Source organism: Dermacentor albipictus, chromosome 5 (assembly GCF_038994185.2).
Source record: "Dermacentor albipictus isolate Rhodes 1998 colony chromosome 5, USDA_Dalb.pri_finalv2, whole genome shotgun sequence".
NCBI lineage: Eukaryota > Metazoa > Arthropoda > Arachnida > Ixodida > Ixodidae > Dermacentor > Dermacentor albipictus.
Genome location: NC_091825.1, coordinates 25442076 through 25461418, shown reverse-complemented (window position 1 = coordinate 25461418; position 19343 = coordinate 25442076). Strand labels below are relative to the sequence as shown.

The 19343-nt window shown below is 45.0% G+C and overlaps 1 protein-coding gene across 1 annotated transcript in view; it reads right to left on the bottom strand.

The window, feature by feature from the left end:
- Wdr82 (WD repeat domain 82) overlaps nucleotides 1–19343 on the bottom strand; it is a 67614-nt gene that overhangs the window by 3935 nt on the left and 44336 nt on the right. Inside the window, exon 6 of the mRNA XM_065427166.2 lies at nucleotides 13917–14132. Within this exon, the coding sequence (XP_065283238.1) occupies nucleotides 13917–14132 (216 nt within the window). The remainder of the gene's footprint in view (nucleotides 1–13916; nucleotides 14133–19343) is intronic.

The window sequence follows — 19343 nt, the reverse complement described above, 5'->3', positions numbered from 1 at the left end:
CTTAAATTCAGGCCTAGATATTTAAAAGAAGACTGGTTCTGTAAGGGCGCCTTCCCCCTCTTTTTGCAAGAGTGCACTTCAGTCGTATTCACACAGCAGTAGTATTAACGCAGTACACAGGTGAATATCAGTCCCTGTAATTGCCAGTAGTAATCTTTTTGGCAGGAAGCTTATTGACTTGACTATTGTATCACTACAAAATTCTATTGTCAAGACCCCATTGTTTCTGCAATCCCACTGACCACATATGCACATTATTCCCATGTGAGGCTTTCTGTGCTTCAAGGGTTTGTTGTTACTTTAACAACACCTGAAATGTTACGTGGGTTTTCCGGCTGCAATATTACATTTTTGTTCAGCGTGAAAACCTCTCTTTTTTTCTCCATGCAATCTTATGCAAGGCATGTCCGAGTCCGCGTCCAGGAACGGCTTCACCACTGAACAGAGAGGTATTGGCATGGCTCTTAGAGGCATACCAGTGTTCTCATTGGTTCATCCCGTAATCAACACCGGCAAAATTTGTATCCCAGAGCCCCGCACCTTGTCCTATCACATGTGAAACATCACTGCGAGCGAGCTTACGTGGCATAGTTTCATAGTGAAACTTTGTGCTATACAAGCGGGGACAAAGAAAGGTACACAAAGACAAGCGCTTTCTAACTAATTCTATTTTTTCGGAAACATCAGACTTGGGTGCCATGCGTATCTGCGTAAAACATCTCGGGATTCCATCTAGGGTGCACGCAGCGATTCTGTGAATTGTCTGGAATTTATAGACATGAGGAAAGCAGCAACATTCTTTATCTAACACAGCAATGTACGGGTGACTCGTACAAGCTTCTGCTTGCTTAGAAATGTAAAATACTTCCACAATTTTCCTTGACGTTTTATTACAATGCCTGAATAGAATGGCTGTGTTGTTAAAGCAGGATGCGCATGCCCACTCGTTACAATTCAAGGCCAAATGTGCGCTAGAGTGTCCTTTTAAACTAGACAAGTGTTCACTTGTGTTAACACATCTGCCGGTTTGGCCGATGTACATATGTCTGCATGTCATGGGGATCCTATATATCACATTCTTCATACATTCAACGTACTGATACTTGTGCCTCATAGCACAGTAATTCTTAACATCATCCTTGCCTTAAAATATTTGTTTTACCCTGGAAGAAACACTTATTGCTTTCTGCCGAAAACGTACATGGCCTTTACCGCAGATCATAAATGTAGCAGGAAGTTACCGAGTTGTCATGAGTGCACATGCTGCATTGGAAAGGCAAAGATGACAACGAAGGTGTGTGCATGATCGTTGCAATGGCACCAGAAAAAGGTGAAAAAGAAAAAAGAAGGAGAACCTCCGGAGGGCCTCATGACGCGTGTGTGGAACACGGGAGGGAGCCTTGGCGATACAGGAAACGGAGCAAGGAAAACCCATGGTGGAAGAACCAGCCCCTTGGTCCATGGGTCTGGGCTCCTGCCTATGTCTGGTGTTCCTGAGCATACGGCTCAATGTCAGCAGCTGGCTTTTGTCTGCGAGCTGTCCAGCGGAGCACAAACCACAGCTTCTGTGCTCGCGACTTTCCCTCCTGGCTTATGTTCCTGCCCCGTCGTGCCACGTCGTCTCGCCTCCAGACTCCAGCTGGGGTACCTAAGCAGCAGCCCACTTGTCGTCTGCACCATTACAGCCGTGACCTCGTCCGACGCACCACACCGAACAATATGGTGACGTGTGAACTTTAATCATTTGATTCTGTAGTCTGCAGACTGTTTAGAGACTCCGTACTTTAAATAATCCATATTAACCTTTGTCAGCAGTTATATGTCGTCAAATATTATAAAGCATTGTTTGTGTGTGTGCTACAGAAAGCCTATGCTTCGTAATTCCTAGATCGGTCGGTATGGACCACGTTACAGAACCTAGTACGGTGAAAAGATCTACACGTGACATACTGGCATCCGCGACAGGAGGAAGCTATTCTCTGTTGGACAAGGACTTAATCCAGACGATGGACACTCGGTCATTAATGGAACTTGGGGAATGCTTAGGCTTATTGGGGGCGGAACTGAGAGTGGGTAATGGACGCAGAAAAGCGTCATCGCGATGAGAGGGCAGTGGAGCGTGAGGGCACTCAGGAGCGTGAACAGCTTGCTGCCGAGTGAGGCAACGTCTGAACGAGCTCGGGCAGAAGCGGAGGAACGCAGCCGTCAGCTACGCATTGAGCTCGCCGAAATGGATGCAGCCCGAGGGGATAGACCACAGGTGAGAGAATCCCCTGAAACTGCACAAGCGGTTTGTTCACAAGCAATAAATATGCGCAAGTTTCTCCCACAGTTTGAGGACGCCCAAGACAATTTGGACGCTTAGCTCCAAAGATTTGAGTGCGTCGCCACCGGCCAAGGCTGGGTCAAATCACAGTGGGCCATTGCACTGAGCGTGTGCCTCACGGGGGAAGCATTGAAGGTGTATGGGAGACTGTCTCCGCAGGACTGTTTAGAGTGTGGCAAAGTTAAAATAGCTTGGCTACAACGTTTTCGCTTCACAGCAGCAGCTTATCACAAAAGTTTTCGCACCTCCCAGCCTCAGAACGGAGAGTCTGCAACGCAGCATGCAGCTAGGCTTAGAGGCTACTACGATAGGTGGATAAACTATCAGAGGCCCCTCAAACATTCCAGGGCCTGACCGAGTTGGTCATGATGGAACAGTTCCTAGCTAACTGCAATAAAGAAGTTGTGACGTTAAAATGGTAAACAATTCTATTCCGAAAAATGGTAAAACCCATTCCGTTTCGAGTGGAACACTTTCAAATACGAATGAAAAAGAGATGCATACAGAAGTAAATATTTTCGAATAAGAGCTATTTCTATCAACTGATAGCAAGCTCATTGGTATGAGGCCTGAACATTGTCACAACTGGGCTCAGCAGCTGTGTCTCTGAGCGCCAGCACCATGCAGGTGTTTACCGAGGCAATCATCCTGACGCTTCTTCGTGTTCCGGCCGTCCCCGTTCCTTCGTGCATGCCAGTTGCGTGTGCATCTCGGCCCCACTCAAACGATGACCCGGTGGCGATTACGACGCATCTTAGTGCATCTACTATCAACGGAACTATACAATCGGTATCGCCCTCGCTGTTCCTGGACCTCGGTCAAGCCAATCAAGCACCATCGTCATCGACAGCTGCCTTCACGACAGCTATAAATCCTCCGTATCTGTGCGACTCGTTTCGTGGGCTCAGTGGCTGTGCCTCTAGCATGTCCACTAACCCGCTGCTCTTCACCATGCAGGTTGGTTCACCACGCAGTTTATTTGCTAAAAGGACGAGCAATTACCTCTTGGTACAGCTGCCGAGCCCCCAGTGTTTGTTTTCTATTGCGTGTGAGTGCTTTGCTGTTGCGCGTTTCCTGTTGCTGCAATCAGGCAATATTGAGCTGAATCCTGGACCCCATACAGCGGCAGTCTTAGAGGAGCTAAAGAAACTATCTTCTGGGCAATCTAAACTTCTCTCAGAAGTCCAGGATCTTAAACATCAGGTGCTAGCAACTAATGACACCCTGGTCGAACTCAGTAGACGTTTAACAAGCGTAGAAGCAAACTGCCAGCAAATTGAGCCCTTGAGGCAGCAGCTCGGAACCGTGCAAACCGACACCGCTGAGATGGTTCATCGGGTTTGTAACCTTGAAGCTCGCCTTGATGATGCCGATAATCGCTCTCGGCACAATAACTTGATCTTTTATAGCATTACGGATACTAACAAATCTGAATCATTTGCTCAGTCAGAAGAACTGGTCATTCAGCTGTGTTCTGACCAGTTAAATGTTTCTTTAGAGCCAAGGAAAATCGAGCGAGCGCATCGCCTTGGTCGATACATCCCCGGTCGTAACCGGCCCATCATTGCCAAACTTTCCTGCTTTAAAACAAAAGAATCCATCTTGTCGAATGGCTGCAAGCTTAAAAACACTTCATACAGCATGGGTGAGGATTTTTCTAAGCCGATACAGAACGCGCGAAAACATCTTGTCGCTTTTGCACGAAACCAATCAGTTCCTTTTTCTCTTCGCGTTAAAACATTATTCATAGGTTCAAAACGCTACATTTTTGATCCAGCTTCCCAATCCGTGAAAGAACTATAGCTATCGCGTTGTCACCAGCATTCGTCCCGACGTGCTCTACCTGTCCCCCGAGAACCTTTTTCAATCTCTGTTATTTTTATTAACATAAGAAGCTTCCTTCCGAAAAGACAACAAGTATCAGATCTAGTATCTTCGTCTGGCAGTGACCTACTTATACTAACTGAAACATGGCTTACCAATGACATAATTGACGGTGAAGTTCTGAGTGACCTACCGAATTTTGATGTTTTTCGTAAAGATAGGCAGGGTACTCGGGGCGGTGGCGTTCTTATCGCAGTAAAAAAACATCTAATGTGCTCCACGGTTAATGTGACCCCTGACCTAGAAGTTGTATGGCTTATCATTTGCGCTAACCCGCAGGTACTACTTCTTGGCGTCTGTTACCGTCCCCCCAACACTAATCCTGACTTCCTCCGTCATCTGAATAACACCTTGAACCAATTAACAAAAAAATTCCCTAACGCTTGCATCTTGCTCTTTGGGGATTTCAATTACCCACATATCAATTGGTCAAATTATTCTAGCACAGTTACTAGCATGACAGCAGCTAGAGAATTCTTAGATATCTGCCTTAATTTTAACCTCTCCCAGATGATAACAGAGCCAACGCGTGCAACTCATGGCTCGGCTAACATACTAGACCTCATACTAACCACTCATCCTGAAAGCATGTCCTCCATTAGCTACCTACGCGAAATAAGTGATCACAAAGTAATCCACGCTGTTTTCTCATTTTCACCTACAGCACGTCGTTCACATCAGAAAACAATCTGCCTGTATGAAAAAGGGAATTATACCATCATAAACAGCAAACTAATCGCATTTTATCAATCATTTGAATTAGGTTTTGAAAATCGCTCAATACAAGAAAACTGGTTACTCTTCCAAAATAAGATGACTAACCTCGTTGCGCAGTTTATACCAACTATCGTACTTCGCTCTAATCGCAATAAACCATGGTTCACTAACGCACTAAAAAAACTTGAAAACAAAAAGAAATGTGAATTTCGCTTCGCTAAACTGAGGCCAAGCCCTAGCTCCTGGGAAAAATACTATGTATCTGAACGCGCCTACCTGATAGCTATCCGGCAACAGAAGCATTCATTTTTTCATTCAGACCTACCCCGCATGCTCAGCAGTAACCCCCAAAAATTTTGGCAGGTTATCAATCCCCAGTCATCCCCTGGTGTCAGAATTTCGAAAGATGGTGAAATCTTACCTGATATTGACTGTGCGAAACTGTTTAACAATGCATTTTCGTCTGTGTTCACTTCCAAACCACACGTGCCTCTTCCTGTTTTCACTGTTGCTGTCATGGCTCCAATGCCGGATATTATTTTTTCGCCAGATGGAATATCCGCACTAATTGATAATTATAAATTATCTTCTTCAGGTGGTGTTGACGATATCACGTCAAAGCTTTTAAAAAACACGAAGCTCATCTCTGCCATGTATTTAACTCTGCTGTATTCCCAATCACTATCATCAGGCACGCTTCCTAACGAGTGGAAAAAGAGCAAGGTCGATCCAGTCTACAAATCAGTAAACCGTAATTCACTCACCCTTAAATTATCGTCCAATATCCATACTAGTATCCCTTGCAAAATAATGGAACACGTCATATACTCACACGTAATGAATTTCCTAGACAGTAATAACTTTTTTCATCTGTCGCAACATGGCTTCCATAAAGGGCTGTCATGTGACACTCAATTAGCTACATTTCTTCATGACCTACACTCAAATCTCGATACTAACACTGTGACCGATATAATTTTTCTTGACTTTGCAAAGGCGTTTGATAAAGTAGCTCATCAACGCTTATTATTAAAGCTTTCTCGCTTGAACTTTCACCCCAATGTCCTAGCATGGATAAAAGAATTTCTTAGTAACCGATCACAGTCCGTCAGTGTTAACAATAGTTCCTCAGAATTTCTTCCAGTAACATCAGGCGTACCCCAAGGTTCAGTCTTAGGTCCCCTCCTGTTCCTAATATACATTAACGATCTTTCATTGCATGTTTCCCCTCAGATTCGTATGTTTGCTGATGACTGCGTTGTCTATCGAACTATCACTAATAGTAATGACTGCATGTATCTTTAATATGACCTGAACAACATTACAGCCTGGTGTGATCAATGGTTAATGGTACTAAACAAGAATAAATGTAAATCTATGTCAATTTCCCGCAGCCGTAATCGGTATGACTTTATCTACACAATTAATGACATACCAATCGACACTGTAAACTCTATTAAGTACCATATTTACTCGCATAATGATCGCACTTTTTTGTCAGAAAAAATTGACGCAAATTCAGGGGTGCGATCATTACGCGGGTTAAATTTCCCGCGAAAAAAAATTTTTTTTTTTCGTCCCGTGTTTGCTGCGGGATGCGGGTGCGGGACACCAAAACAAAGATGGCGGCCGGCAGAGCAAGCTGAACGCGCCGAACGCGATCTTTTTTTTTCTCGTGAGTGTATTACGTGCATAACGTGCAATATTGTTAATATCGGCAAGTTTGCGGCAATAACGTAGCCATGTCCACTTAGAGGAAACAGAAACAGATGGGCGCGCTTAGCTGCCAGTGACAGAAACCCATGGCCGGCGTGCTGCGGAAACTGCGGCATCTGTTTTCACTACTATCTTAACACGGCATGTTTCCGCTAAGGGTGGGCCAATATCTTAGCTGTGTTACAAGCGTTGGCATATGAATAGGGTACACTTTTAACGTATCAGTGTAAACGTGGCTACTATCATTGCCGCGCGCGATTTGTTGCGTGCTCACGAGTGCAGATGAAAAGAATCGAAAGGCGCCTTTTTTGTTTTTGTTGACTACAACCATTATAAAGCCTACCCATAATAAAGGCAAGTTTGGTTGTACCTCTTTTTGCCATGGAAGTGCGGAAAGTGATGAAAGTAATGAAATGAGGCGTCTACTTAAGCATGTTTGGTGCGTGCAGACGAGTCGTTCGCGTAGCATTCGACAGACGGTAAGCGCGATCATTATTAGCTAGACTTGGCACACGACATATCGCTGCGGCAAGTTCAGGGTGCGATCATTACACGGGAAATAAAAAAAATCGAATTTTGATGACAAAATTCAGGGGTGCGTTCATTACGCGAGTGCGATCATTATGCGAGTAAATACGGTACCTAGGCATTATGATCACGCATGATTTAAACTGGTGCTCACATATAACTAACATCATATTATCTGCTAACAAAACCTTGGGATTTCTGAAATGCAATCTCTGCAATGCTCCTCAACAAGTAAAACTACTAGCATATAAAACACTGGTTAGGCCAAAACTCAAATACGCGTCACCGATATGGCGTCCTCACCAGATTTACCTCAGCAACGCGTTAGGATCCATACAGAACCGCGCCGTAAGATACATTCACTCGACACACTCATATGATATCAGCGTATCACCATTAAAAGTGGAGTCTGGTTTGGACACACTAGCACACCATCGCCGTATCGCGAGCTTATCATTATTCCATAAATTCTTCACCAGCTCGCTTCGCCACACACCTTACATTGTACCACCTTCACGCATATCGCTGCGCACAGGCCACCCACTAAATGTTGCTCGCCCTAGTGCGCGCACTGTCACCTGCTCGTCATCATTTTTTCATCGTATAGCTAAAGACTGGAACGGCCTTCCCCACCACGTTGCTGCCATCACCACCTCATCTGCCTTCGTTGATGAAGTAACGAGTACTCTTGTCTTTAAAAAGATAGTGGGCAACCTCCTGTATTTTTGTACCACCCACCCCTTATGTAATACCCCGCAAGGAGTCTTTAAGGTAATAAAATGAAATGAAATGAAAATGAAATGAAACAACTAAGATTCTCTCTCAGCAGCTGGGAAGTCAACCTCAACTGTCCTGACATACTCTCTGCCAGGTTTTGCTTCTCTCGTAAAATCCAGGCAAGGGGAGCTGCCGGTGTCACTGCGCAGTTATTGAAAGCGGCTCCCACAGCGTCATCCCACGCGGCTGCGTTGTGAGAAAAGTGTCGTGCTCGAAACTATGCTGCAAACCGCACTTCAATTTAATAATCGGGACTCGATTTATGATTCCGAAGATGACAGCAAAGCAGATTCAAGCTCTGACAGGGGACGATGTTTTGAGTCAGCATATGGGGCATCCACAACTGTTCACCAGTGAGTTTTCGTCACGGCCTTGAGCAGTCTCCTTTCTTGCGCGCACTTATCTGCCAATCTTCTTGCACGAACTGAGAGCTCTCCTGATTATCTTCAGGGTGTATCCTTCACTTGGCTATGATATGCTTCCATCGGCAGCAAAGAAACTTCCATTCACACCAAAAAGGCCACCGATAGCACATCTTGGCCCAGCACTGTGGATTAGCGCAAGACAGTCTGCAACAACGTGGGATTTCTTTCTACTCTTCTTTGCAGAAGTGATAAAGACAATTTGCAAAAATGCAAACAGATACGCTTGGATGCAAAAGATTGTAGTTGCCCAGCTACGCTGAGAGCGACTGGTCCTGAAAGAGGTGCATGACTCTAGACGAACTGGTCAAGCACGTTCCCTGGACTTCTCATCGGACCATCCTCAGAAGATGCCGAAAAGAAGGAACTGCGAAGTGTATTACGAGGACTGCAAAGATGGAGAAATACCAGACATATTGCGGGGAAAATGCGGAGTGCACCTATGCTTCACAAAATCCAGGAACTGCTTCACCACATGCCAAGAGCGATGAACTGGTCTGTTTCATTTTTGTATCTGAAGAATGGCGGCGTACTGATCATTTACTTTTTCGGGCGTTCCTCGGTTATTTATCTTTGAAATGTGTATTCGGAATTTTTTTTGATATTAATGTTTTAGCAGATATAGTTTATTTTGTTTTTATCAACTGGCAGCAAAAATGGTGCTTTCTAGAATTTTTGTTTTACTTAAAATTTGTTTGTTTGGCAACATATGCCTTTAGAAAGAGAATTTCATTATGCACAACACACTATGCTGCAATGTGTGCTGGAATATTATTTGGAGCGGTAAATACATATTTTTTCCGAGACCTATAAAAAACTACAATTTTCTTGCGGTAACGAAAGAGTTAAGGGCTCAAATTGCTACAGGCACGTCCGAAAAAGCTCTTAAGGCTTGCCAGTACACTTATTAGGCATATCAGTGGTCGTACAGTGACAGGAGATGGGGGTGCACGCATGTATAATTAAGGAATACATACTGTGTCCCGCGACAATTGCCCCTTCCTATGCTTGTCATGCTTCACCGCGTAACATCTTTCTATTGAGGCGAAGCTAACTTTCGGAGACTGGCATTGCTCAACGCACTGTGCTTTGCAAGCTTTGAAGCCAATTGCGAGGATTACACAAACGGAGTCGGTACCATTGCTGACAGCAGTGAATTCTTTCAACAAAAAACACGACACCGCATGGCAAGAAGCTAGCGAACGTAGAAGCAGCTAGGCCTAACGCTGTGCGGTAGTGACTACGGCTGCCAGCGGATCGGCGGGCGAGAGAGCACCGGTTCGAGGCGGCGAGACAATCGAAATGGCAGCGGTGTTGGCTTTGATTAATGCCATTTGAGACCTGCAGTCAGGGCAATATACATTGACTCTATGGAGTATGTGGTGGTGCCGCGAAGCCACCCGAATTATCGGTCATGTCCGAAAAATCGGGCTTCTGGAAAATTGGTCAACTAGTCTGGCAATACCTTGTGCCAATGACACGGCGTCAACGACGATTCGTTGCGATTCGTCTGTTACTGGAGCCAGCATTAACACGACTTTCATTCCCTTTCAATAAAATTACGGCTAATTTTCCCTGATAAATGCACAAATTCCCTGAGTTTTCCCTGAGTATTTCCAGACTATTCAAATTCCCTGAGAATTCCCGGTTTTCCTGGTTGGTGGACACCCTGAGTTTCTAATGCTGGTTTAATAGCAGTACAAGGCTTCATAACAATTTTTTCCCGGTTTCTGGGAGGGTACAGTCATACATTTAGTATGGCCATTCTCGTGAAGAACATAGCTACAAAATTATGTCATTAATATTGCTGTAGCTGCATTCTAGAAAAAGTTACAGCTGTCTAAACATCAAAAGCATATTTCTCTATTCGATGTTTTTACACACTGCACTCAGCCTTACAAGGCTTTTCTCTATGATGTCGTTAAGGGACAATAACAACTTGCGCATCAGTGTATCAAATTGAAATCATCTAGGCGGTGATGCTATTTCTGTTACTCTAGCATCATTTTGCAGATTACAATAAGAAATAATGAGTGAAAATAAGACAAAATATTCACAGTAAATGTTGGTCTGCTTTCTTACCTTTAGAATGTTTTCAAGCAAATAATAATAATATTTGGGGTTTTACGTGCCGAAACCACTTTCTGATTATGAGGCACGCCGTAGTGGAGGACTCCGGAAATTTTGACCACCTGGGGTTCTTTAATGTGCACCTAAATCTAAGCACACGGTTGTTTTCGCATTTCGCCCCCATCGAAATGCGGCCGCCATGGCCGGGATTCGATCCCGCGACCTCGTGCTCAGCAGCCCAACACCATAGCCACTGAGCAACCACGGCGGGTTTTCAAGCAAATAAACATAACATCACCACAAGTCTTTGGCATTAGCATCATGCACTTACTTTTTGTGTTTAGCAATGCGAAATTGCCAAAAAGCCACGTAATAAGTACCCATGAAGTTTATCTTCAGACTTTAGTACTTTCTGAACCAGATTAGCTATAAAAAAAAAACTAATTACAGATTTGCAATCGGCATGAAAAACTGACTGAGACAGTGAGGTTTAGCTCAGATTGAACCAAAGAAAGAAAAACATTTTAGAACCCATGTCCTGCCAGGACATGGCAATGAGAACTTATTTATTTATGGGAATAAATAGGTGAAATTTGGCATGCAGGTGTGATTTGTTATGCTGATATCATAACACGAATTAGTTTTGTGGTATCTATTATTGTTTTTGAGTTACAACAATTAATAGATTCTAATGGTCGTCCCCAAATTAATTAAGTAATAACACATAAGTTCACCGATTTTCACATTCACATGTTCACAAAGGCCCATTCTGTGCAATAAAGCTATCGGTTTATTTTTAAATGCTGAAATGAGCATTAAGATAGTTTTTGAACTTTCCTATGCATATTGTCTTACTAACTGACTTTTGTAAAAAAACAAATTTTTTTATTAGGTGCATGTTAAATGTGGACAGCTCTACTGCACTCATCAATGTTTCAAGACCTAAGTGCGAAGGACAGAATGATTTTGTCTTCATTCGTTGTCAAATGGCACTGGGATGACTGAAAGCAACTGTGCAAAAAATGAAAGCTGAGGAAATGGAGCTCAAAGTTTCGTTTGTGGTAAACATTTAAATCTTTACTTTTAACACCTAAAACCTGCCCGGGATGTAGTCCTTTGCCTGTGAGGACACATTTTCCTTACATATTGAAGTAGTTTTTTGCGTTCTTGCAGCAGTTTTGTGCACCTCAGTTGCCTTGTTGATCGTGCATCCATCCGTCATGCAGAGGTAGATGACAGTGCGTTTAAAACGTCCGCTCTTGTCTCTCGTTGCGCAACCTCTTTATTGGCGAGTTGGAGCTGAAATCAACAGTTGAATATTTGATGCGAAAGCTTCTGCTCCGCCAATGTCGCGTTGCCGTCACAATCACAAGTGGATGCACCGTCACCATCGCTTACGGATGCGCTGTCACCACCGCTGGTGAACGCACCTTCACCATCGCTCGCGGACATGCCTTCACCATTGCTCGCCGACATGTCGTCAGCACTGCACGCAGGAGCGCTTTCCCGGTCACCCACAGGCGCCAGTCGTGCCTCATCAACAAGCTCGGCAGCATCCGCTTCTATGAGTAGTTTTCGCCCTCTTTCCAACGCCTTTCGTGGTCTTCCGTACACGTGGGCCATTCAAAACTTGATTCTTTTGGGGTTCATCACAGAAAAGTTGCGTAAGCTGCCACGATCGTCAATCTCGTTGACCAAAACGCGCAGTTCGCTGCTGCGCAAACGCGTGCGAGAGAGGTTCATCGGCAATTCAAATTAACGACAGGCAACAGGAGTGTGCCCTGTGCCCCACGTGACTACTGCGCCCAATCGCAATGCTGCATTTGCCTTTTTTTTTTTAGTTTGCGTTTGCTGGTTTCTTTTTCACTGGAGAAAATGTCGCTCCAGTTATCTTTAGCTCCGATCTCTCCTCTTTACGATGATACCAAGATGGCGGCGCTGTGTCGACGGATAGCCGGGCGATCCGCAGTGCAAGGGGGCCTTTCGAAGCCCAATTTTTTCGCAATTTTTGATGACAGCACTCTAGAAAAGTGCTGTTTTCTCGATTTCTGCCACGCATTTTGTTATCATATTTCACCACATGATAAATTAAGGTCCGTGGATCACGAAAAAAATTAATAAACCAGAAAATAGAAAATTTAGACAATTTGACCACTTCCATTGCCACGTCCCCCCTTAAATCAGCACTAAAAAAATTGCACCCTTTGGGCCGTATCATGTCCCCAAGCAATAATCGTCACCTATCTCGAGTGCCTTTCCTTAACCCTTTGAGGGTCGAATTATTTTGAAGAAAACTTTCCCAGGTGGTCAAATTATTTTATTGTGGATCTTGAATGTCCAAGATGTATAAAGCCGGGAATAAATAGTAAAAAAAAATTAGGAACAGTATTTTGGTGTCGGCATCACTCAGAGCTGCAAAATGTTCAATAGTATTTCAGAGTGTGGTATCCCTGAAACACGAGTCTCCGCACAGCTGCAGAGAGCGAGAATACCTCATGAGTGGCGGAGATAAACGAGCTAAGAGCAGTGCCAATCAAGATAGAAATCAACTTCCGCCGCCCCTGCGATAGCGTGCCTCAAAGATAAAAATCACGTTTCGCGCGCCTCCGTTGCGGCGGAACCGAAACCGCGTTGCCGCTGAGAGCGAGAATACCTTGCGAGCGGCGTTATAAACAAGCTAAGTGCAGCGCCAATCAAGATAGAAATCAGCTTCCACAGCATCTGCAAGAGAGTGCCGACAAAGAGAAAAATTACGTTTCGCGCGCCTCCGTTGCGATCACGCGGCGAAACCGAAACCGCAAAAGGGGTGTTGCCGCAGTCTGCGCGACGACGCGCTGAAGCTAGAAGTCAGTTATATTTATCTCCCCAAGAAGGTAGCACAAATTTCAAACGCTTCTTGTAAGTCCTAAGAGGTGGCAGCACGTCCCAGTGAGCGTGCATCGTCATTATGGCGCGAAATTTCAAACGGAGGGTCGAAACCGTACCCGTACGGCAAAGACCTTGCGGGACAGAAAACCGCCGTCGTACATGTACGGCAAAAACCGTCAAAGGGTTAACACTGTATGCCCTGCACTTCCAAGTTACGAATGGCATGTGCTTTATCAGCATGACATAGCATTCTTGACAAGAAAGTAGTGAGTGTGTGGTTTCGTTCAAGAAAAGAAACGCAAGGAAGACAAATGACGATTACAACTTCGGGAGAAGATACAGCCCAAGGAATGGGAACACTTTTTTTAAAAAATTAATATTACTGTAGATTGAGGGCCGCACAGAGTAATAGACATGGGGGATGGAGGGACTCTTCTGATTTTCTTTTTTCTCCAGTAAGCTGATGCAACCATGTAGTACAGCTTTCTCTCCACCTCTAACACCCCAAGTACAAGTGTCAGAAAAGACAGATAGATTGTTGACCAGCCGCTCGACAACTCTGTGAGCCCCCGAGAGAAGGTCTGTGGCCACATCGTGGGGGTGCTCACCATGTTCGTGCAGGCAGAGACCAGCATCATGTACTTGGGGTTGAATTGGACGCAGTGGACGGGCCCCGTGTGGTCGCAACTGAGCACCGCGGTGCGCGTGCCTCCTTCCGCCGTGCTCCACACGTGCACCCGGCCATCCGTCGAGCCGCTGAACACAAACTGCGAGTCTGGACTGAAGGATGCCTCCAGGGGGATGCCCTTGTTGTTCGTGTGGCCCTGCAAGCAGTAAGTGGCCGACATCGTGAGAAGGTGTTTGCTGAGCTAGTGAAGTGCTAAATCTCTTGCAGATAACACACATTATGCAGATCAATAATTCGAAAGGAAGATTTAATTCGGTGGAAGGTTTTCAAGCTTTAACCTTAGCTCAGAATGTCTGATTATGGCATTTATTCGATTTCAGCAATCCTGAAGTGGCACTTGGCCTTTGGGAACAGCTTTCGGTGCAGGAAAAATTGCAGGGTGGAGCAAAAATATATGCTTCTAGAGGAAGAATGCTTTGGACCAGTAACTTACTGCTGTGGTGCATGGAGGAAGCTCTGTATAAGTTAGTACCTTCTGAGACATTACAATAAATATCTATTATAATGAGATGCAAGTGTTTTTTCTTCCACCTGCTGTTCCATCTTATTTTTAACATATAAGATGAAGACAAGAGCAAACTTAATCCCAATTTACAGTTAATTCTGTATTTCAATAAAGAGCTCACCCCACCTTCACCCCCCCCCCCCAAGCTGTCTTTAGCTTCGTTGTTCATTTCATCTGCTGGATGTTTTATCTGTTAAAGTGTTTCAACCAATAAAGAAGTTGAATACGCACAGCTCCCCAATGCTTCGTTGAGGGGATTGCGGCTTTCGCATCGCAAGGAATGGCCAAAATACAGTCGCCGACCGATTTTCCGGACTCCAATAATTCGGACATGCCCGATTATTCGGTCAGCCTCGCGGCACCGCCATTCTCCCTATAGACCATAATGTATAACAACTGCCGAAAGTTCGGACACCTTGCAACCTCTCGTCTGATTTTTCGGACACTCCCTGAGCCAACTCGGTCAAGAGCACCATGCACCGACTCTGACCGGTGCATGGTTCGACCAATGGTTCAACTTGCTGAACGCCATTTTTGTTTTGAACGGAGCTTCCTTGCTGCCCCACGAAGTGGCGCTACTGGAAATCCCCGCTCATCATCATCGTTTCTGCCTGGTTAGATAGAGTGGCTCTGCAGCAGTTCCGGTTTTAGCTTAGTAAGCCACGTCAAGACAATCCAGCAGCTGATTTGTTTCTTCGCGTACGACGCTGCGAGCAGGCTGTGTTTTTCGTTTGTGCGACTGGTGTCGGCATGGTGGTGTTTGTGTGCTGTGTCGAGGTTTCGGTGATCCAACGCGCCATACGTAAACATCGCGTCAAGGGTCTAATGGTGCCGACAGTGCCCGCGCAGACTGCGCTGGGGAATGCCGGCAAGCGGGTGCCGGGAGGCCTAAGACTTGTCGCCTTCCGATGTGCTCCCTACTGACGCGGAAAATGTTCTGCCGAGACCTGCGCAGTGGTTGCATTGCGATTCCGGACACCGTCTCATTTGACAGTTTCATAGGTGCTGACACTGCTGCACTGACATGCGCAGAACTGCGTCAGGTTTCTGCTGCACCGCCGGACGATGACTCTGAGTCGGAAGATGACGCACCATGTGCTACGCTGCGACCCTCTCCGAGATTCAGGCTTATCTGATTGCGCGTAAACGGAACAGCGAGCAACGGCGCATTCACGATTTCTTCCAAGCCTACTGCCGAGCCCGAATAAGTCCGTGGGAATAAAGGATTTATTTTTTTTCTTAATCTGCTTTTTCGGACACCTGTTTATTCGGACATTTTCGCAGTCCCCGTGAGGTCCGAATAAACGGTCGGCGACTGTATCGAATTTTTCAAAATCACATTTTAAGTTTCTATTACTTGTTTTCTATCTGATTCCGAAATATCATCACTGCAAACCACGTAGAAGTGCTCTAAAAGATTTATTTTATCAGCCAAGGTGCTGAGAAATTTTGTGGAAATCAAGAAAGAACAGCATTTTTCAAGCCACAATATCTCCGGAACGGCGCAATCGAGCGCCGCCATCTTGGTTTCGTTGGAAAGCGCATTTTTTCGTCTTCAAATCTGCCGCCACGCACTACCAAAGCACCGTATAGCATGAGTGACGCGGGCAAATCAGACGCTGAGAAAACTACTGACAAAAAGGAAGCTCCATGTTGCCTCCTAAGCGCAATGTTTCTTGTTTGTTTTTACAATCCTTGCCGTAGACACTGAAACTGTCTTACTTGAGGTGGACGCCTGAGCTATTTCAAACCACAAGCGCGTGTAAATGACACCGCCTGGAAAGTGAAAAATGCAAATGTGCAGCATCCCCATGAGTACGGAGGTTACATTTTTTCGCGCGCAGCTGGTATGGGCGCAGAAAGAAGCGCGAAAGAAGGAAGAGAAATCGCGCCTCTGTTGCTGGGTGACACTTGCCTGGGCTGAGCATGAGCTTGTGTAAAACCCGATACGTCGTTGCCTCCGGGATAAATAACAACTGCTCTTCCGCATTTTTTTTGTTTTGTTATTATTGAGCGCCGTCTCGGGTTTTCTTAACTTGTGCGCCACGGCATCCGCTTTCTGTGCCTTGTCATCTGCTATCCTACCATTTCGGCTGCCATGAAAGATATGCAAACATTTAAAATCCCCAGATTTTTGAATATTAGTTCGTAGCACGGAGGAGTTAACATGACATGGAAACTGAAAAATGATTCTTATTCTGAAAAGTTCGGAGCTCTGATGTTTGTAGTACTGAAATATTTTTACGTTGAAACCATAAGAAGTCAGCTGGGGATTTCTGAAAAGCTTGTTAATCTGAAAAGTTCATTAATGTGGTGTTTGTAGTAATGGGATATCACTGTATAGGCACAATTGCTACATATATAGCTACTACACATGTTATTGTACAACAGGTTGAGTTCATCCCCTGAAGCGAACCCATGTTTCATGGGAGTGTGCTTTCACTCATTTCTGCCATCATAGTTTATCTAATTACAGCACAGACAGCCTATAGTGTAAGTCGCCGGGATCGCGAATATCCACACTTTAACCAAAACGACTTGTGTTCAAATGCTGCACGTGTGCAAAACATGTATACCAAGCAGCCGCGCCTATCTGAGAATCGAAGCATGTGCCCGGGAGTTTCGCATCTGTTTAAGTTTACGAACGGCCAAGTACCCGCGGTCTTTGCATGAAGCAGACAAAGTAATAAAGAATAAAAGAAAGAATGACACCAACCGAAATTTCAGGCGCAGCACAGCGTCTCGTCCTATTTCTTGTACTGACCGGCGTATGCACGGGTGTTGAAAGTATAGCGACCGTGGACCAAGCTGCTACTATTCGAGTGTTGCCCGTGCCCTCACTTTTGTTATCGAGGTGGTTTCCCCACTTTCCAAGTGCGACAGAGCAACTGCAGCGCGTTTAACTGACATTTTCCCATGGAAGCCACATTGTAACCGGTATGCGTATACACAGAGTTCTATGGGAGGGTAAACTGGAGTCAAAAAGGGCCACACTGTAGCCAGTTCTGCACTATAAAGGGTCACATTTAAGCGATCTAAGCTGTAGTCTATTACTGCTTATCTACCGTATAGACTCGTATAAGGGTCGCACTTTTTTTTCCCCAATTGCTTACATGAGTCTATACGGTAATTGTTATTTTGCACGAGTATACTTTCACTCATTTCTGCTGTCACTGTTTATGTAATTATTCTCTTATCATTTATCTAACTGTTCCTTCCAAGCGACAACTCAGAACTGATTACGTGCCTCTCCAAGCATCGAGTTACGTCGAGCGCTGAAGCCATCTGCTCCGTGCTGCTCGCCCATTCTTATCTAGGTCATCCATCATCCATCATCCACCATCACAGCTCACCTCATTCTTGGAGCTGTGCCAACTGTTATCACCAAGCTTCGTACAACCACATCACGAATCTACAATGTGCTCACGCACTAAAAAGAAGACTGCACGGAGCCGCGCAACACAGTTGGTTCTAGTATGGTAGCTCTGTGAGCACAGTGCCGCAAATGTGCGAACGAGTAAGGGCAGGGCTAGCATTCAACTGAAACGAAGCGGCGGAATCCTCATCACCACAGTCACCAGCGGAAATCGTACTTGACACATGACTGACAGCAATGCCCGAATGCTTCGTGCCTAATTTTGCCTATAAGGGGGGACATGGGTTATTGAGATAACTATACTATTTCTTGATGAAATAACTGCATATCTTTATTCAGTTTTTGTGCTTATTTAAAATAGCCAATTAGATTTTGCAAATACATAGTAGTTGCCAAGATAATTACCTTTCAGGGTGTCTACCAAGTTGATATTTCCAAATTCCCTGAGTTTTCCAGGTTTTCCCTGAGTGCCTTTGCAAATTTCCCTGAGTGATGCAGAACTATGTTTTATGTCAAGACGGACTGAAACCATATCGCCTGATGCTGTCACTCATTAGTAAGCGCATGAAAAAAAAATAAAAAAGCGACTTAATCCAATTTGAATACTAAGGAGTACTGTTTATGTTATTCAAAAAGAGAATAGAAGGCAGCGGTTAGTTAATGCACACCAAATAAAGTGTCTTCGAAAAAAATTGCAAATGGAGTCGGACATTCTCAAATACGAATAAAAATGAGATGCACATAGACAGACAGACAGACAGACAGACAGACAGACAGACAGACAGACAATGAACTTTATTTGATCCTGAGGAGCTTCAGCGGAGACCCTATCGGGGACCCGCAGAAGCCGCTGGCCGCGTCCAAGTCGGGGCAGGAGATGCACATAGAAGCAAATATTTTCGAATATGAGCTATTTCTACCAACTGATAGCAAGCTCAGTGGTATGAGGCCCGAACTCTGTCACAATTGAGATTCTCTCTCAACAGCTCGTAAGTCAACCTCAACTGTCCTAACATACTCTCAGCCCGCACATGACGCCAGAGTGTTGTGTTTCACTGCTTTAAAGAGTTTATTTTGGTTTGGATGAGGGACATCTGCATTTAAACATCAGCCAAAACTTTGTTTTTGGAGCTCAAGCTCCTTCAAAACGGCGGCAGCAAGCTTACTTTCCCCTTTATTCCTCAATGTGTAGACCATTTCTGTTCTTGTCCTCCTTCTGCCACTCGTTCGCCCCAAGGACCATTTGAAGCATCTTGGTCAGCTGCACAGTCCACGACCGATTTTTTGAACTCCCTAGGGGCCGCGAAAACGTCCGAAACGTCGGCCAGTTGGAAAAAGATAAATGCATGTCATTTACTGCCCTTAAGGCCTCAAATCGCCACAGGCACGTTCGAAAACGCTCTGAAGGCTTGTCGGTACACATATTAGGCATTTCAGTGCTCGTACTGCGACAGGAAATACCGGGT